This window comes from Pristis pectinata, chromosome 2 (assembly GCF_009764475.1).
Source record: "Pristis pectinata isolate sPriPec2 chromosome 2, sPriPec2.1.pri, whole genome shotgun sequence".
Classification (NCBI taxonomy): domain Eukaryota; kingdom Metazoa; phylum Chordata; class Chondrichthyes; order Rhinopristiformes; family Pristidae; genus Pristis; species Pristis pectinata.
Window position 1 is genome coordinate 52,063,791 of NC_067406.1, and position 21,617 is coordinate 52,085,407.

At 38.7% G+C, this 21,617-nt stretch overlaps 1 protein-coding gene across 12 annotated transcripts in view; it reads right to left on the reverse strand.

Annotated features, from left to right (window-relative positions):
- Positions 1 to 21,617, reverse strand: part of LOC127567551 (cAMP-specific 3',5'-cyclic phosphodiesterase 4D) — a 938,945-nt gene that overhangs the window by 49,980 nt on the left and 867,348 nt on the right. For 11 of the 12 annotated variants that reach the window (XM_052010574.1, XM_052010577.1, XM_052010573.1 and 8 more), the window contains one exon: positions 4,784 to 4,896. In XM_052010574.1, coding sequence (XP_051866534.1) covers positions 4,784 to 4,896 — 113 coding nt within the window. Of the gene's footprint in view, positions 1 to 4,783; positions 4,897 to 5,984; positions 6,036 to 21,617 lie in introns of those variants that run through there. The other variant, XM_052010585.1, reaches the window with a different exon arrangement.

Consider the following 21,617-nt stretch of genomic DNA (forward strand, 5'->3'; position numbering starts at 1 on the left):
AGTGCGAAGTTTTGCATCTTGGGAAGACAAATGAGGGTAGGACTTTCAAGGTGAATGATAGGGTCCTGGGGAGTGTTGTAGAACAGAGGGACCCAGGAGTACAAGCACATGGTTCCCTGAAAGTGACGTCACAAGTAGACAGGATGATGAAGAAGGCTTTTGGCATGCTGGCCTTCATCAGTCAGAGCATTGAGTATAGAAATTGGGATGTTATGTTGCAGTTGCACAAGATGTCGGTGAGGCCACATTTGGAATATTGTGTTCAGTTTTGGTCACCTTGCTGTAGGAAAGACGCCAATAAGCTGGAAAGAGTGCAGAAGAGATTTACGAGGATGTTGCCAGGATTTGAGGGATGGAGTTATGGAGAGAGTTGAGCAGGTTGGGACATTTTATATCAGTGCTTAGGAGAATGAGGGGTGATCTTATGGAGGTGTATAAAATTATGAGGGGCATAGATAGGGTGAATGCACAGTCTTTTTCCCAGTGTTGGGGAATCAAGAATGGGAGAGCACAGGTTTAAAGTGAGAGGGGAGAGATTTAAAAGGAACCTGATGGCCAACTTTTTTTACTCAGAGAATGGTCAGTATATGGAATGAGCTGCCAGAGGAAATGGTTGAGGCAGGTACATTAACAATATTTAAAAAGCTAAATGGATCATGGTACAGGTTCATGGATAGAAAAGGTTTAGAGGGATATTGGCCAAATGTGGGCAAATGGGACTAGCTTAGGTGGAAATCTTGGTCAGCATGGATCAGTTAGGTCAAAGGGCCTGTTTCCGTGCTGCATGGCTCTATGACTAAAATTTCATTAGACTAGAAATTGGATTTTACTTAATTTTAGTGCACTAAATGGGATATTGGAACATCGTTACTTTAAGAGAATATTATCGTGATTCACTCCCCTTAAGAGGTGTTAAAACCCAACCTGCTGGATTCATACACGTGGTTGTTTGCAATGGATTTGCAATTTGGTGATAGGGTGAATTACAGTAGGAGGTGCCTGTCCAATTTTCTAATGGACAATGCATGAACAAGAAATACATGCAAACTCCGCAATATGTATCCAAAATTGTAGGTTATGTGTTATTTGTACATAAAAAAATGGGTGCTGATGGATTTTCCCTAATCCAATTCCTAGGATGTTATCTAGGAATTTAACTCCTTGCTCTTTTGGATAGGAACAAATTGCCTGCTTTCTTTCACTAAATTATAACAGTGAAGACACTTTCACTTTGAATGGTCTAAAGAAATGAGAAAAAGAATATTACTGCACATTTTTTTTCTTGTTTAAAGGCTACAGCAGGATTTTCATACAAATGAAAAGACCAACACTTTCAAAATGCAAAACATTTTACCTACTGGCCAGATTGTGCAGAAATGCAGTCAAATCGGACAGCAGAAAGCAATCTTTGCATTGTATGAATATTAATTTTTTATGGAAATAAATAACATCTGCAACTGTCCTTTAGATACTAAAATGTCCCAAATAAGCACAATCAAACTACATTTGATACCTCGAACAAAAGGAGATTATCAGGACAGGTAACCAGAAACTGAGTCGAAAAGGTATTTTGTAAAGGAACATTAGTACAAAATACCTTTCGTACTTTATTCTATGTTTCCTTATTATCACAGGACAGATTTAATATTTAATGTATGATTGGGCACTCTGCCAAGCAATGCTACAGTCTAGACCAAACTTTATCTACATACAATTCTCACTGATGATGTTTAAACAAAAACTGTCTTTGCATTATCATGTTTTTCTTTTCCACAAAATGAAATCCTGTGAGCAGTGCTCTAAAATGTGAATAAAATTGCATGGACAGAAATGTGCCAAAGCACAACATAAAAGAACATAAAAAGTAAAAGCAAGAGTAGACCACACAGCCCACCGAATGGGCTCCACTATTCATTAAGGTCATGACTGATATAATCTTTGGTCTCAACTCCACTTTCCTATGCAATCACCACAATCCTTGAATCCCCTATGGTCCAAAACCATTCAACTCAAGGTTTAATATATTTAATGATACAGAAACAGCTCTCTGGGGTAGGAAATTTCAAGGATAAACAACCTTCTAAGTGAAATAAACTTCTTAACTCACTATACAGTGGTCAAGCTCTTATCTTGAGAAAATGCCTCCTGATTCTGGTCTGCCCCACATGGGGCAACATCCTCACCATCTCTGCCAAGCTGCTTTTGATTTTTTTTTTATTTGATGTGATCACCACTCACATTTCTAAACTCCAGAGAATATATACTCATTCTGCTTTATCCTTCCTCAAGGGACGACCTCTGCATCCCAAAATTGACCTAATAAAACTTCACTGCATCACCTATAAGCAGGTATATGCCTCCTTAAATAAGGAAACCAACATTGTACAGTTGTAGCAGGAGAATGAAAATTTAAAAAAAGCCTCCAGATGCAGAAAATCTGAAATAAAAACAGAAAATGCTGAAAACGTTCATCAGGTCAGGCAGCATCTGTGGAAAGAGAAACAGAGTTAATGCTTCAGGAGTAAGCCCCTTTAGCAGATGTGCAGAAACATAGTTTGACCTGAAACATTATCTCTCTGCCTCTTTTCACAGATGCTGCCTGATTTGCAAAGTGTTTCCAGCATATTCCAGTTTTATATTAGGTTACTTTTTAGGTTGGTAAACTGTGATTGTGGAGTTCTTCTGGGAATAATGCTGGAGTTTAGGTGTTTACAATCCATATTAAGGACTTAGATGAAGTGACTGTTAGTACAAGACAGTTGAGGAAGCAGTGAGGATGACAACGTTTGACGAGGGATACAGACAGGTTAAGTATAGCAGATTTAGTATAGTGTGGGGAAATATGAGGTTATCATTTTGGGAAGATGAATAGAAAAGCATAATATTATTTAAATGGAGTAAGACTATTAAAAGTTAGCATTGAGGAGGATTCATGTATCCTTATAGAAGAAGCACACAATTAATCTGGAGGTACAGCAAGTAATGAAGAGGGCAAATGTGGGCCTATACTGCAAACAGTAATAGTAGATTTTTCATTTACTGGAAAATCAGCTGCTTATTACTGCTTTTTGTTAGCTGGTCCTGTTTCCATGTTCACCTCAACCTCATGTTTATAGTTTCAACCCTGTCCTTGCTTCTCTTTCCTGGAAACATTAGGAGAACCATAATGCCAATTGATCCAAGGAATTACCCATGACTCCATAAAGAAAGCCTGTTACATAGCTTAGGAAAAAAACAGTCATTCATACTTTAGCACATCAGTAAATCTTTGGGCAAATTTTCCCACACAATCAACCATGTACTGAATTTAAAATTAGTTCTTACTTTACAAAAAAAAACTTTGGCACAGAAAAGATTTGCTTTTAGCAAGGTTATGTATTATTGAAAGGAGAGCATATTGATCTATATTATCTGAGGAAATGAAGAAAAATGGAAATACAGATGTTGCCAAGAGAGAATTGTTACAAAGTGTGATGGTTTTTTGTTACCATCTAAGTTGCAATTTGAAAAGAGTGTTAAGTACTGCCAGCATATTAAATTTCATAGAAGTATCGTGTGCTCCAAATAGAATGTACAAATGTCTCTCCTTTATGGTGTAAAATAACTTTGCATATCCACAATGTAATTGGCTAATTCTGATGGTACACACTGACAAATGCATGTCATGAGATTTGATGCTGAAGAGTACCCTTCCAATTGTTTTACAAAAGGGTTCAAATGATAATCACAACTTCACGTATATTTAATTTCATTCAACTTTTCTTGCAAAAACACGAGAAAAAGTACATTCTTTACAGATGTCATTTTTTAAATTTCTTTTGAGACAGTAACATGTAATGCCCATGTACAGTGATGATTAAATTATAAACACGTTCCCTATTTCACAGTAGTGGCTGAGGTGGCCAAATATCTGCCTTAATAATATAGTCTTTGTGTCCATTCGCAACAAAATCTGGTAATCTTCAGTTATGACCTTTAAGTCTTCCAAAATAAAATGATCATCAAAACATCAGACTGGAAAACCCTTTATATTGCAATGAGTTTCATTCATCATACTTAGTGACGAAAGCTTGTACTATAATTCAGATTGCACAAACAATCAACAATATTTGTATTCATGCTTGGTAGTCACAGAACGTTTTCCATTTAGGATTCGATTATGAGACTAGCTTGTTGTAACTGTAAACTTGTGTCAGAAAAACACATGCAAAATGAGCAGAAGCCATTTAAATACTTAATCTGCGACAGACTGGAGATACCATTGTTGCAATCACTAAATAAACATATATTCTTTTTATCTGAATGACAATGGATAAATAAGGCCTGCAATCAGATAAAAAAAAGAACATGCTTTTTGTCTATATCCTTACCTGGAAATATAATATTTTGCTGCAGATACACCAATATAATTCAAGTTAATTCCAACGTAATAGAAGACAGAAACATTTGATCTCAGAGATTCGGTGTGGGGAGTGGGCCACCTATTTGAGTCCTAACTTAATGCGTGTATTGATTCTTAATGAGGATGTTTCTTTCTAATGTTTGCAGAATATGACTGTGTGATATTACACAAGATACTTTCCATGGAAACATCTTCCTTCCGTGGATCAGTCAAATTCTGATCACTTGTATCATTCAAACTTTTATAGGTCTGTCGATGTGCCCGCACAAAACTTTATTCATGAAGTTCAATGTTATATCACAACACTCCTTATTATTTCTCTGCCTCACAGGCTATTCAAATAGATAAACTAATCAATAAATTGTGGCATCACAGACCTACCTTGTTGGAGGCCATTTCACTGACAGAATTCCTGGTCTGCAGGGTCTCCAGCTGGTCCAAGCACCAGTCAAGCTCCTCCAGGGTCTCTGTTGCAAGTTTTTGGTAGGCCTCCTCTGCGAACAAACAGATGAATGGAAGTTCAGCTTTTGAACTTTTTACAGGTTTAGCTTTGATACTGTAAGGGTCCACCATGCCACACAAAGCCATGTTCGGGTGACCAGAGCTCACACATGAGTTGTCCTTCATAATGTTTTTTCAAAAAACAAAAAAAACTTCAGGAAAATATCCTTTTCTCTTTTCAAACCAAAGCGGCCACGCTAGCGTTGAGTTTTTCTTCTGTGGGAGAGGAAAACACACTACAGGTCCGTCAGTCAGAAACACAACACAATGAATGAAGAATTCTCTATTTGTCCATCCTTTGATCTACTGGTATTATTGAAGTCAGAGTGAACAAACTGATTTAGTCTGCAGAATATTTTCCATAAAATAAGTGGAAGCTTTATCCTGAGCCAGGTACTTGAGTCAGTTTCACATTGCCCATGAAATTTTCTCCATGACGATTCCAAATGATTTTTTTAACTGCTCCAAAGCTGGTCAGCTGAATGTATAAAACCATATGAACAAGCCAGTACGTCCTCTCAGTCACTCAGAGAATACTCATTCCAGTTCCAATAAGGCAGAAGACAGGGTTTCCTGTTTTTTTCTCTCTGTTTTAACTGTGACATCCAACTATTCACATAATTTTAAGAAAATATGACTAGTTTTATCTTCGTAATAGTAGAATCAGTTAGTTGACTCTTATGTGGCATCACACAACTAAGAAAGTCTGCCTCTTTCTTTGAACTAGAAGCAATAGTGCACTGTACAAGCAAAGGGCCAGGCTGACCAGAAATCCCGGCATAGAGTCTTATACAGGATCAGGATTTGGCACTTCTTCAATGAGAAGCAAACAAAACAAATCAGTTTTCTGTGAGATGCCTGCCAAAAGATTTCCAGGCTCCATCACAGTACAATGTATTGAACTGATATGCATAATTCTATTTATCATTACTTTCTTAGAATATATTAAATTTGAAGTCATAAAACAGAAAGATAATGTTCATGGTAAAAATACCAAAGATGCTAACTAGAAAAAAGCTTGAGAATCAATTACTCGATGAGACAACTTAGTAAAATCTTAAAGTAATTCCTGCACTCTTACTTTAGAATCATAAGGTTCAAGTTCCACTTCAGAAGCTTGAGCATAAAAATGCAGGATTATATTAAAATGAATTACTGAAGGAGTGTTACACTGTTGGAGTAGCTGCCTATTAGATGTGATGACTGAAGTATATGTAAAAGATCCTATGCCATTACTTCAATTAAGAGCAAGGAAGTCAAGTGCCCTGGCCAAGGACTAAAAGCAGATTACTGTTATTATCACGTCTGTTTGTTGAGAACTTGAGGGCAAACTTACTGCCATATTTCCCATATTACAAAAATGATCATACGTTAGAAGCCTCTGTATAAATCCAACTGGTTTTTCTTTGTTACAGCAAGTTCAAAACAATATTTCATTGCACTTTGGCCATCTTGGTGGTGCAGAAAAACACTAAATAAGTGCAAGTCTGATTTTCATAATCATAGGGCAGTGCTCTGCGAGAAAAATTTTTAAACTCATTATTATGCTGAAAGTAAAGTAAAATTGTAATGGCACATGATCAACTGCACACAAGAATATGCCAAGCTTCCTACAAATTTCCTGCATTATTTTGCCAGGAGTCTGTCTGAAAGGGTAGTGATGGGATCAGGTCCTGGAAATAATGAACACCAGCCTAAAATTCATGATTTCAGGACGGCCTGTTGGGGAAAAATTCCCTGGATGCTCTAAACAAGGATACCAGAGAAAAAATGCAGCCATTCTGTATTTGAAGTGTTTCTGGATTTCTAATCCCAGACCAGCCTTAGCGAGAGTCAATGCCTCCCCCCCCCCCCCGACAGCAAGTATACAGCACCGTTCACCAATAAGACCAGCATGGGATTATTGCCACAATCACTGAAGAAAACAACTGCCAGCTTTATGAAAACTATTCAAAAGCCCTTCCCATGGGAGAATGGGAACCCAAATGATTCAACCCAGGTATCACAGCTAGTCACTTTTTGGCACAAACTGCAGTTACATTATCAATGGCACAGACATTTTCAATTCTCTTTCCAATTAAGGGGTCTTTGGTCAACCTGACAAACTGTTGGGGTCATCTCTGGAGGCCCCAAGGGCTGCTATTAGAGCTCAGAAATTCTGCAACCCTCCTCCTGACTCCCCATCCCTACTCCCCATGCATTACGATGTGTGACAGAGAGGGGGCAAAGCTCATTTTCAATGATAAAGCAAAGTGTGCATTACTAGATTGACAATGTTTTCCATTCCATGCAGTTCACTATCTCTGGTTTTGAAGCACAAAACCAATTTAGCTTCCATTCCATTTGCAATGCAAATCTGTAAAATTACACTCAATATACTTTGCTTAATTTTAATTCTGCCAACTCAAGAGGAATAGGCAAGCAAGAGGTTAAAATGCTGGAAAGGCACTATGCATTGAGTACCTTAAGAATTCATATCAGCTGTCATTTTAATGATAGGGTTTCCAGCAACAACAGGGCCACACGCCTCAGGCATGCAGAGCTTTGAACAGTTAAATACTGGTATCCAATGATATCATGTGAACTTGTGAATCTTGCATATATTCTTGTGACCAGCCTTGCAGCAACATGCTGGATATGTGGAAATAAGGACTTGCATTTGGTCAGGTGCTTTGTGATCTCCATCAGGTATCAAGTGAGTTTGCTTAGGTGCTAAGGGATATTGCTGAGCAGCCACTGGGAATTCTAAAAGGGTCAAAGGGGTGGATTTTATAAAAAGAAGTCCTGTAAGTGTTCAGTAGTGTGTTCTGAGGTGCCATTCAGTAAAACAAATAACTAAAACAAAATTAAAAGGTGAGGGGAGGGTACTCTGGAGCGAACTTAACCATGACTGAATGTTATAGTTACAGAAAGCAATAGCATCTTGTCAGAGCGGCATTATCTTACTGCTGGTTCACCACTAAATTCCTGTCATCATTTGGTGCTCTCTTGTGCGTAACAGTGGCTTGATGTGGGAGTTTATTTTAACAGGTGTCTTTTAAATGCGTCATAAAGTAATTAAGGTAAATTGCAATAAAATTGGACAGTAATCTGGACTTCATTCCATTATATGGCAAGTTACTTTACAAACATCTCAGTATCATAATTTCTTTTGCAAACACCTTTATAAAAACAACTTATACCTTGCTCTGCAGCATTTGAATTAAAGTTTAATGAATATATAGTTTGATTCTGTTACTTTAAATAGTTCAATTTTTTGTGCAGGGTGCTGGCAATCAACTTTTCTGCAAGTTGAATTTAAAAGAAATGAAAATAAATTCATGGGTTTGTTTATCCACCACCCAAGAGTGCTGCAAGCAAGGAGCACTGCTGGTGAGTGACGTGGCTTCGTGCTGTACAAAATGCAGCAACCACGGTACAGTAAAAACAAACGCCTACTTTCCAGCTTCAGTAACAGTGGGTAACTTACACTAGTAAACCCTGAGGAACAGTAACCATCATGGCAATGGAAATAATGTTATTTCTATACAGGGTTAAATAAACCTTAAAAACTAAAGAGATGAAATTTTATAAACACTTCCAGATGACTTCATGACGAATCCAGATACATGATGTGAATAAAATAAAAGGTAAATCTTTAAAAAATATTTATTAGCTAATCTTTTGATTTGTTTCATGGCCTTTTCTTACAGCATGATGTAAGGACAAGACAACGAAGCCTGCAGTTAACAGAACAGCTCGCATGAATCCTCATCGCATCAACACTCCTCTTTCACGCCCACCTGTTCAAAATGTCATCTGTCTCTCTCTACGTTCAACAGGTTCTTCCCCCACCAACGCTCTAGGCTCTCTCTCTGCACCATTACACTACCTTCTCCCTTCCCTCACCCCATTATTTTACACTCTGTACCCCTCCAAGAAAAAGTTATCCTCTCGGGGCAAAAAACAAACTGCTGGAGGAACTCAGCAGGTCAAGCAGCATCTGTGGAGCCAAAGGGATGGTTAATGTTTCAGATCGAGACCCTGCATCAGGACTGAGAGTGTAGAGGGAAGACAGCCGGTATAAAGAGGTGAGAGGGAGAGATGAGACAGGTAGGTGATAGGTGGAACCAGGTGAAGTGGGGGATGGTGGGCAGATGGCGCCAGGTGGGGGAGTTTAGAGATAGAGGCTGGGGGGTGATAACTGGAAACAGATAAGGAAAAAAAAAACGCCAATAGGGTCCGATGAGGAGAGGGAAGAGGAGAGGGAAGGTCAAGACAAAGGCTGGAAGGTGATGTGGAAACAGATGAGAGGGGGACATGTGCAGATAGAGCCTGTTTGGGGAGGGGGTAGTTCAGAGACCAAGGCCGGTGGATGATAGGTGGAATCAGAAAGTTAAAGAAGGAGAGAGAACCTAGGTGGACTGGTAGGAGTGGGAAAGGAACACTGGGGGGTATGGGTTGCCTGACACTGGAAAATTCAACATTCCTACCATTGGACTGTAGGCTACCCAAGGGGCATAGAAGGTGTTGTTCTTCTAGTTTGTGCTTTGCCTTATCATAGCAAAGGAGAAGGTCAAGGGCAGACAGATCGGTGTGGGAATGGGGAGGGGAGTTGAAATGACATGCAATCCCCTTCATCTTCCTACACTGACCCGTCTGTCCTTGGCCTTTCCCCACTGCCACAGTGAGACCAAGTGCAAACTGGAAGAACAACATCATGTAATCCTCTTGGGTAACCTACAAGTCAATAGTATGAACACTGAATTTTCCAAATTAACCCTCACCCTGTGTTCCTACCAGTCCACCGAGATTCTCTCTGCCTTTATTCACCATTTTCATTACCACCCTTTTTTTCCTCATCAGTTTCCAAATATCACCCACCAGCCTCCATTTCGAAACTCCCTCCTTCCTCACTGGGCTCCATTTGCCCACCATCCCCCACCTGACCTGGTTACACCCATCACCAACCAGCCCCCTGCCTCAACACTCCCTCTCACCTCTTTATACTGGCTATCTTCTTTCTACCCTAGACCCTAAATCTCAGCCCTAAATGCTGACCATTCCTTTGCCTCCACAGATGCTGCTTGACCCACTGAGTTCCTCCAGCGGTTTGTTGTTCGCTCTGAATTCCAGAATCTGCAGTCTCTTGTGTCTTCATTTTATCCTCATGATGAGGTTCAAAAACCTCATTAACTTTCCCAAAGCCACCAATCCACCGCTCCCCATCACCTCATTGTCTTCGTGTAGCAGCCGGCATAATCAAAGACTCCACCCACCCAGGACATTCTCTCTTCCCTCCTCTTCCATCGGGTAGAAGGTACAGGAGCCTGAGGACACGTACCACCAGACTTATGGACAGCTTCTACCCCACTGTGATAAGACTATTGAACAGTTCCCTCATACAATGAGATGGACTATGACCTATGACCTCATGACCTCACGATCTACCTTGTTGTGACCTTGCACCTTATAGCACTGCACTTTCTCTGTAGCTGTGACAGTTTACTCTGTACTGTTATTGTTTTTTTTCTGTACTACATCAATGCACTCTGTACTAACTTGATGTAACTGCACTGAGTAATGAATTGACCTGTAAGATCGGTTTATAAGACAAGTTTTTCACTGTACCTTGGTACGTGACAATAATAAACCAATACCACCTGCATGCCCATCACTCCAAAACAGATTCTCTTCCTTGACCCTCTGCCTCACCATAGACTATCATTCATATTTTGCTAAACAGAGAATGCTCTGGCATTTCCATTTTATTTCAGATATCCAGCATCTTCTGTTTTTCTCCAATTTTTTTCCTCTCTCAAATTCCAAATGCTAGTCTGCTGAAATAGATAAAGCCAAGATCTAACTTATGGGAAGAGGACTTCAATGTGTATTGAATAGGGAGAGTTGTGGGTTACATCCCCAGTTCTCTCTTACTTCAGTTTGGATCCCAATTTTACAAATATGGTCAGCACTAAAGCACTGGAAACATTCTTACAACCACTCCTCTTTGTTGCACTAAATTTGGTGCTGGTAAATTTTGAGGAAAGTAAGGCTCATCTCTTTTTCACTTCTCTCTTCCCTTTTGTTCCTCCTCCATATTTTCCTTCTACATTTATTTCTCAATATAATTTCCTGGCCCATTTTTATTTTGTTTCTTTGGTAATGAGCTCTTGCCTAGACCCAGAGATGAGATCATGCCTTGGAGGCAGGAGTCACTTCAACAAAATAAGTGACTGGCATTTTTATTTGCCTTCCACTACCTCCGGACACCCTGAACTTATTTTAGCTAGGTACTTCTGAACTTTAGTCAATGTTATAACGATGTCTGACAACTTGTATCCACATCGTGTTTCCACAAACATCGGTGTTATGAGGCAAACGTAAAACATTTCAGTGATGTTGACTGAGGAATAGATTTCATTAAGGTACTAGGCCTGATCTTTGAAATAGTTCTATGGCATGTGTTTTCAATTTTGTTTTCAATTGGGAAGAGTCCAGGAGAAGAGGGAAAAGGTGTGGTCTAAGAACAACAGTTAAGAATGGGTATTATTGAAATAGATTGTGAATAACTGGGACCTAAGCACCAATCCTTGCAGTATCCCTCGAATCATAGCCTGCGAGGGACCCTGAGAAAGACCCATTTATTCCCACTTCTGGCTTTCTGTCCATTAACCAATCCTTAATCCATGCCAGTACATTACCCACAATTTCTTGCTGATGAAATTCCTTCTGTGGAGCCTTCTGAAAATTTCCATATGTCACCTCTACAGGTTGCCACTTACAGTATTTGTATTGAGCCACATCCTCGGTACGGGAAAGAGAGAAGGGGTACCCTTATAGGAAAGAATAATTTTTACTGAATTTTAAAAATCTGAGTGTAAAATGGGGTAGATAAATACAAATTTCTCATTAGTGAAGCCCAGCAAAAAAAAATGGGAACCTCGAATAAGATGTCATCTTTGCCTACATAATATCATGTAGTACACAGAACAGTAAATACTTCAGGATATCATAACTGAGCGAAGGACACTATATCAAACTAAATTTGTTTTTCATTCTCAGAATTTCCCTCAGTAATTTTTTCTCTCTCTTCATGAGCAATTATCTAATTCTTTTTCAGTTTGTCATCTTTTACCAGTACTGTATTTTCTTCTCCCTCTGTATTGATCCATTGTCTCAGGACAGCCAAATATGTCAGTTTGCATTGCACTGCAATTCTATGCCGAAAAATGGACCCATTTAAACATATTTTTAATAATGCTAGTTTGCAGTGGTGCTTATTCCTGGGTTGATTAAAGACTATTGGAAAGAAGGAATGATAAATGGCTCACATCGATGAAAGATTCAAATGTCGTGACAAGCCAAAGAAAGCTTGTCATTAAAATACACCTTCCATATAAAAACATATATTGTGAAATTTAAAATATAATGGGAGAATGCTTGCTACCTAACGTCAGCAGTCCTGAACGGAGCTTCTGGCATTCAGCCATTTAAATAGGAGTAATTCCGGGACTTCCAAACACATGCTGTCAAATGTATGAATCCTGGAAGTCTGCCACATGAAGTCCAGCAGCAGAACCCAGCCTTCCATTTGGGAATCCCTCTCCATCTAAGACCCCATTGATTTCAGGAGCTGTAGAGCTGCAAATTAGGAGGGATAGGAAAAGGCAAGCTACTTTGAATAGACTTAATTTTTATTTTAAATTTAATGTTTTAAATCATTTTAGTTAATATTTTTATTTTAACATTAAGTATTTGAGTATTAGTAATTTTTAATTGTCTGCATGAAAACTGTTAAAAGCCTCATGACCTTTACAACTGGCAAAACTCCCACATCAGCCCTCCCTGACAGCTATCAAAGCTTTCAGAACAGTTTCTCCTCAGTGAGCTTCCAGAGATTTTGCTGCCACTGGAACTAAGCTGGTGGAATCTTGATGAGGGAACAGGATCAGCAAGAGCTGAGCCATTATCATCATTCCAGACATAAGGTATACATTTTAGATTTCTGACAATAAAGGCAATGAACTGGAACTAATACGGACAAAAAACTTTTGCTCATGGAATCATTAGACAATGTTACAGAAACTGTGTAAGTACAAATAAAAAACACAGGGCTTCGCTCAGCATTGCGGCTGCCACAGATAGCCCTGTGGATGATAGCTGTATATTTATGCACAATTATTTCTATTTAAATAACAACCTCATTAGACACAGTGACTTGACTTCATTTATGAAGCATTTCCCATTCTACTTTCCAACTGGGAAATGGGAAATGGGATTTGTTGATTTAGGCAAATAGTTCATCCAAGTAAAGGGTTGAAATACCCGGAGACAAATGTTAAAAACAAGAAGTTATAAGCAAGAAGGGAAGTGGAACTTTTGAAGGTTAATAACTGGTAAACAAATTACAATGGAAACTTGCAGCAATATGAGATGAAAATATATTTCAAGAAAAACTAAAGGCTTGAGAGGCTTGCTGGGTGCAGTTCGATGTAGCCAAATCATGAAGCAAAAGGGAAAATTAAATTTCAGTTCCTAAAAGTTCTTAATAATGTACGCTTAAGTCCTGTTTGTGACAACAATGAATGCTTACCAGGCAGAAACCAAAGAACAATTCTCAACTGCAGGGGATATATCCTCTAAGTAAATGCATAAAATAAGAATTTCTGAGCTCCAGTGAAATAACCATGCTCTTAATGTTTGCAAATATACAGTAAAATTCTTTGACAAGTGCTTATATTTATTGATTACAGATAATTTAGCACTGTAACTGATTGAAAATTAAGTGCCATGAATTTATGCATACTGTTACATCATTCCAATCAATCTACATTTGCAGGACACAGGATACATATTGCCTTATAAAGCGAAAGATTAAAGAATACAAAAACCACAAGAACAAGAAACATATACTGCACTGTAGCTGCAGTGAATGGGGTGCTGCAAAGAACATGCTGCCAGAGCAGGAGGCTCATTAAACATACCCACTGATGGCTTTCAAAAGTCGATTCTGCGTCAGTTTATATGTATCTGATAATGCAGTTGATTGTTTGAATACAGGTTTGCCCTAAACATCTACTTATTCACAGAGACAATTTGAACTGCAATATGATGATTGTTTATTGTCCGGTAAAACGTATTAAGCTTGAAAGTACGCTCTTTTCTCTACGACAAGCTCTTTAGCAGTCCTGATTAGCCGGTGTTTATTTTGAATTGTAACTACCAAGGAAGAAGCAATTAGATAAATAGCTCACATACATGGCAGATTTGAGTGTCTGGATCAGCTGAAGAAATCGTTTCATAAAACTACATATTCCTCATAAAAACGTATATTGTGCCCTGTGGCGGAATGGTAAGATATCCAATTTATCCCATTCAATAAGAACTACTGATGTGAGGAATAAAGCACAATCTGTATTTCACTGTATTGTTTATTGTACATTCAGTTTATAGTTTACCAAACAATTCTATTGTTTTACAATTTTCCCCATGACTTCTAATTGCAAAGGGTGCTAAAGCACTCCGTGTAATGGTGCAGGGAACATGTATGATTGCATTTTCACTGACCTTTTTGAAGCTTAAATTATGCCAAGATAGTGCTGGGAAGAAAACCTGGATTTCAGATGTTGCAGCAAACAAAAAACAAGCTTTTAGGAAGATTACATTTAGGTTAAATGGAATAAGAAAATTAAAAGTTTTCCACTCCTCACTCTGTCACTACCCCATATCAAATCATTTAACTCTGGCTATTTTCCTGGAAAGATCTAAAACAAAACCACATAATACAGCTGTGGTTGCATGTGTGCAAAAGTTTGTTTCTTTGTTCTCTCCTTCTCACTTGAAGTCCTAATGTTAACTTTGGGTACAATTTCATTAAGAACATATGAAACAGGAGCACGAGCAGTTGGCCCCTTGAGTCTGCTCCACCATGCAGTAAGATCATGGCTGTTCCATACTTGGCCCCAACACCACTTTCTGTTCTCTCTTCATATACCAAATGTCCATCAATCTCACCCTTGAATATATTTAATGACTCTGCCTCCACAGCTATCGGGGTGGAGGATACCGAAGATTCACAACCTTCTGAGAAAAGAAATTTCTCCTCATCTCTGTCAAATGGCCAACCCCTTATTCTGAAACTGTGCCTCTTAATTCTGGATATCCTACTAAGGGAAACATCTTCAAGCGTTACCCGATCAATACCCCTCAGAGTCTTGTATGTTTTAATAAGATCATCTCTCATTCTCCCATACCACAATTAGTATTGGCCAATCTGCTCATCTTTTTTCATATGTCAACCACTTCATCCCAGGAATCAATCCAGTGAACTTACTCTGCACTGTCTCCAATTTAAGCACATCCTTCCATAAATACGGAAACCAAAACTGTACATAGTACTGCATGCATGGTCTCTCCTGTGCCCTCTAAAGCTGCATCAAAGCTTCCGTGCTTTTATACTCTGCAGCTTTTACAAAAAGGACAACATTCCACAAGGTTTCCTAATTACTTGCTGTAGTTGCATGCTAACACTTTGAGCTTTGTCTACTGGAGCTTCACTCCATTTAACTAATAATTTCCTTTCTCATTCCTCCTTCCAAAGTGGAAAACCTCACATTTTCCCACATTATATTCCATAGTTCAACTCTGTGCCCACTTACCCGTTATACTCCTTTGAAATACCATTTATCCTCTTCCCAATTTGCTAATCCACCCATTTTTTCATCATCAGCAAACCTGGCTACAGAGCACTTGGTCCCTTCATTCAAGTCATTAATATAAATTAAAATAGTTTAGGACCCAGCACCAATCTCTCAGGCAGTCCACTAGTTACTGATTGTTGGTTTGAAAATAAACTATTAATCTCAACTCACTGTGTTCTGTTAATTTTCCACTCTTCTATCCATGCCAATATATTATCCCCAACCCCACATACTCTTATCCTGTGGAATAACTTTTTATGTGGTAATTTATCAAATCACTTGTGGCAATGCAAATACACTACATCTATAGTTCCCCCTTTTACAGCCTGTTTGTTATATCCTCAAAGAACTCCAGTAAATTTGTCAAACACGGTTTCCATTTCATAAAATCATGCTGACTATGATTGATCATCATATGATTTTTCAAATGTCCTGTTATTACCCTGTTAATAATAGCATTTTCCCAATAACAAGAGTTAGTTCAACTGGCCTGTAATTTCCTATAATGTCTCCCTCCTTTCTTGAATAGTGGCATTACATTTATCATATTCCAATCCTCTGGAACAGAATCCAGGGAATTTTGGTACAGTACAATTAATGCTGCCACAATCTTGACACCCACTTCCTTTAAGACCCTAGACAGACAAAATACAGAAGGGAGTGTGGCTTTGAGGGTTGTAGCAAGCTGATCAAAAGAGCAAGAGCTCATGGAATCTAGAGTGTGACAAACTGCAGTGCTCAGTGGCAAGAAACAACGAGTATTGTTGGTGGATATTTTCACAACTGGAAGGCTGATACTAGTGGATTTCCATGGGGCTCAGTACTCAGTCCCTTTAAGTACATCTTCATGATTTAGATTTAACACCAGGGTGCATAAAAGTGAAGTTTGCAGATGATATAATTGGCCATGTAGTTGACAAAGTAAGAAGGTTTTACACTGCAGGGAAATATTAATGGTCTATGCAATTGGATAAGAAATGGGAAATAAAATTCAATCCACAAGGTGTGAGATAACACATTTGGAAATCTGCAACAAGGAGGATAGGATATTACTGCGATGTATAGAGAAACAGAAGGACTTTGGAATGCATGTCCACACATCCTTAAAGGCAGCAGAAGAGATCAATAAGTTGGTTAAAAAGGCATATGGGATATTTTCCTCTATTAGCTGAAGCATGGAATACAACAGGGAGGTTATATTATATCCAGATATAGCATTAGTGAGCCACATAGCTTGTATAATGTCCAAGCTCCAATCACCATATTACTGGACTGACATGATTGTGTTGGAGATGGTGCAGAGATGATTTACAGGGATGTTGAAATCAAAAACCAGCAGATGCTGGAAATATGAAATAATGTCAGAATATGCTGGAAAAACTCTGCATATCAGAAAGCTTCTGTGAAAAGATAAATAGAGTTGACATTTCAGGTGAAAACACTTCAGTAGAGATGGTGGCTGAACTGCTGTTTCCAGTATTTTGTCTTTTCATTTACGGGGTTGTTGTCAGGACTGAAAAACTTTAGTGGCTGCTGTTTAATTTGGAACGGAAGAGACTGAGAAGGACTTAATTAAGGTGTGTAAAATCATGAGGGGTATAAACAGAGTAAATAGGAAGGACCTATTTCCCCTAGCAGAGGGGTCAAAAATCAGGGGCATAGAGTTGAAGTAATTGGTAGAAGGATTAGAGAGGAGGTGAGGACAAATATTTTCACCCAGTGGTCTGGGACACACTACTTGGAAGGGGAGTAGAGGTGGCAAGCCTCGTCACATTTACATGTTCTTGGATGTGGACTGAAAAAATTGTGTCCAGCAAGGCCCCAGTGCTGGAATGTGGGATTGGGCTGAGTAACTCATTTTCAACCAGCAAAGGGCTGAATGTCCTCCTGCTATGTTGTAAATTTTCAATGGTTCTATGACAATATTTTCCTATATGGGATGATGAAAAGGGCATAGGTGAGGCAGCATGTTGTGAAGAAGAACAGCAAGTATAATCAGGATAGATGAAGAATAATGAGGGCTAACAAAATAATGTTCTGGTGGGAGTAATTTATAAGCCCCTTAACAGCAGCAAAAGTGCTGGAGAGATTAGAACAGCTTGTACCAAGGGTAATAAATAATCATACAGGATTTTAATCTTCATATAGACTAGTGGAATCAAATTGGCAAAAGCAGTTTAATGGGAATACACATGGGAATTCATGTTTCCTGGAGCAATAAGGCATCTTATCTTATGTAATTAGACAAGGTTAATTGGTAATCTCACAGCAAGAAATTCTGCAGGGAAAAGTGATCATAAACTGATGGAATTTTATATTCCATTTGAGATGGAGACAATTCAATTTAAAACTGAAGACAAATGTAAATAAGGGCAATTATATAAGTATGAGGGACAAATTGGCTTTGGTAGATTGGGATATTAGGTTAAAATGTTTGCAGTAGATACACGATGATAAACTTTTGAAAATGCTCTAAATTCCTCAGATGTACATTCCATTTACAGATAGAGTCTTATGCACAGAAACAGGTCCCTCCAGAAACTACCATTACACACATTGGGGAAACTTACAGTGTCAAATTTGCCTTGAACTCACACGTCTTTTGGGACGTGGGAGGAAACTGAAGCACCTGGAGGAAACCCCACAAACCCCCACAGTCATAGGGAGAATTTGCAAACTCTACAGAGAGAACACTGTGATCAGGATTGAACCATGGTGGCTGGAGTTATAAGGCAGTAGCTCTACCAGCTGCAAAGAAAGAGATGCACAGAGAGAAGAAAGGGAATGTTTGTGATAGGGTGCAAATCAGGAGCGTTCAGGTGCTGCTTATGCTATTGATGCTATCTGAAAGAGGGTGATGAATGCTTGTTAACCATAGCTGATCTGTCTGGATCTGTGCTGGGAACTTAATGTGAATTACTGTTCTCCTTGCTGCCATGAGCAGGTGAGTTGCGAATCACCCATGGTTTGGCGTGGAGAGTTGGTGCTGGATGGACAGGGGCAAGTGATGGAACCAACACTGAGCTTGTTACCATCTCTGGGCCAGGGAGAGCTCTGCAGCCAAACAAAGGGAGGGAGGTACAGCAGCTTCCAACACATCTAGTTCACAGCAATGGCCCATATTCGCTCAATGTGCCAACTAGGGTTTAGCCCCGAGCCCACGTCTCAGCAACCACACCATGTGCCCTGGCCCACCCAACACTAGCCCTCACAGGCAGCCTCTCCACAGTGAAACAGTGCGATTCATTGCTTTGAGAGGGCCAGTGGAGGGTAGGGATTCACACTAGGTTTCTGCCACAGCATGAAATCTGAGCAGATATTTTTTTAAACGGAGAGTGAGGGGCATGTATCTATGAGTATTCAGAATGAAGGACCAAGGTCGTTCTAATGAATCAATGCCCCGCGGAGTAGTGGGGTTTCACTGTACAGATAGCAGTTAGGAGATAGAGTGCAAAATTAAGGAAAGCTTGCTGCAATTTGTTGAGACCATACCCCTGAACAACTTTGGACTTTGTATTGAACTAAAGACTTACTTGTCAATGGAATAATTCCTGAGTATGAAGTGGTTAATCTATGAGGAGATATTGAGTAAGATTGATCTATATTTGTTGTAGGTGTAAGAAAAAGGTTTCTCAGTGGAACACTTAACATTCTTTATGTAGACAAATAGAACAACTGGCTATAAGACTCGTGACAAATTTATAAATCTTATGCAAAAAGTAGTTCTGTAAACCCAAGTTTCTCCACTATTATCACTCAGATAATATATCAACTTATTTTGTAATTTTTATTCAAACATGCAAAGGAGAAATGCACAGATTGGAATGTGGAAGACAAATTAATCATTTTTTTTGTCCAGGAATTCTTTTATCCTAAAAGAGGCAAGAGTAATGAAAGAATAGTACAAATTTGTAGAAGTATCTTGGATTGGATAACATTCTGGGTATTTCTATATGCCACTGTGAGCTGTTTGTATTACCAAGCTATCCTTACCCTCAGGTTATTAAATGTATATTACGCATGTAAGTTTAATAAACTGTGACAACTGCTCTTGATGTCTAAGCACCTCATGAAACTTGAGTAAATAAAATGTCTACAAGTGAAAACCACCTTATAGATGTTGTTTTCTTGGTGGTATGATCAGATCCCAGAGGGCAATTACAAAACATTGATCTTACCTCAGGCTGCATGTAATAGATATATAACGCTTAAGTTTTCTTCTTTGAATATATAATGACTTCTGCATTTCTCAATCAGATTAGCATAGAATATACAGGAGTGTATTTTTCCTCTTATGTTACTTTTGACTAAAGTTTTGTGTTCCTACATATTTTAACTGTGATGTTTTCCCATTGTTATATCTCTGTTCAAATAGTGAATAAAGAAGTAGTTCTACGAAAGTGATAAATATTCACCAAAGGTTGCCAACAGAAACTCTTTCCATCAATCATTTAAACATTCAAGTGATAAATTAGATCTTTGTGGCCATAGTTCATACAGCAGTGTGCATTAACTGATCTTATTTTACAACAGATTTTTTAACTCTTATTCTACAGAAACTACTTGATGTAATGACAGATATGATAGGAGTCACCATGTTTTCTGCAATAACAACCGACTTGGAAGGAGGTGAACAATTACTGATGGAGAATAGCAGCTCATGAAAAAGTGAACCAGAAGATTAGATATTTATTTTTAAGTCACATGTACATCGAAATGCACAGTGAAATGTGTCTCTTTGCATTACTGAGAAGGTGCTGGGGGCAGCCCGCAAGTGTCGCCACTCTTCCGGCACCAACATAGCATGCCCACAGCTCTTAACCTGTACGTCATTGGAATGTGGGAGGAAACCGGAGGAAACCCACGCAGACACGGGGAGAATGTACAATCTTCTTACAGACAGCGGAAAAGCACATAAACCTTGCCACAACCAAGTCCAAAGACCCCTATCTAGTTGTTGTCCACAAGCATCATTAAAGCGTTGTCTACTTTCTTCAATGTCATAGAGGCATGCACACCAAGAACAGAAACAGTTCCAGCAACTCCTCTAGTTTCTACCATTCATCTACACATCAGGGAAAATGAACAGCAGCCAATAAACCTACCAACATGGATGTCTTTGGGATTTCTCTGCACCTGAGGAAACCCGTGCAGGAAAATGTGGAAACTCTACACAGACAGCACCAGAGGTCTGAACTGAACTCAGGTCATTGGAGCAGTGAGGTAGCCATTGTGCAAACTCTACCCTGACAGCGCCAAAGGTCAGGATTGACCTCAGGTCATTGGAGCCATGTCATTGTGTTGACATACCATTAAACATTATTGATTTTGATTTTTGGTTACAAAATCATTTTTTCCTCTTATAGGTTATGTATATTTTCAGGTTGCAAATAAAGATTAAATATTAAAGTTGTTTGTCAGTTAGGAAGAAAGAATTATGATGAACATAAACTTTTCTTTGTAGTTTTTATTTCTTTTTCAGTGCATTTCAATGACATCATTGGGGTAATTGGTTTGGATAAATTACTGTAATGAATAGCCTGGGGGAGCTTGGCATGCTTTTTTCTCAATAGCTAAAAACCAACGTGAATATTTACATTTTTACACAATTAGAATAAAAAGACTGTTGAAATACGTCGCATTATAAACCTCCACTGAATCAGCTTCCTGACCCGGTTTCCTTTTCCTGTATCAACAACATTACTTAGACAATTGTATTCCAAAAGTCATAGCTAACAGACTTGTAAATGCATTAAAGCTGACCGTTACAGCCTTCTTTAAAAAATGAAAACCAATATTAAAACTTTCTTCAGTAGAAACAGTTTCCAACATGGATTAAAGACACATTAATAAAATTTAAATTGAATCAGAAGCAATATATCTTTTCATTTAGTGAACACACAGGCATTAAGTTCATCCAAGAAAGGAAAAAAGTAAAAAATTCTTGGAAACACTCCTTCCTGAGGAACTAATTATCAGTTGTCTATTTGGCTCAAACATATTTTTCTCCTCACTTCTAATCTAACTACAGT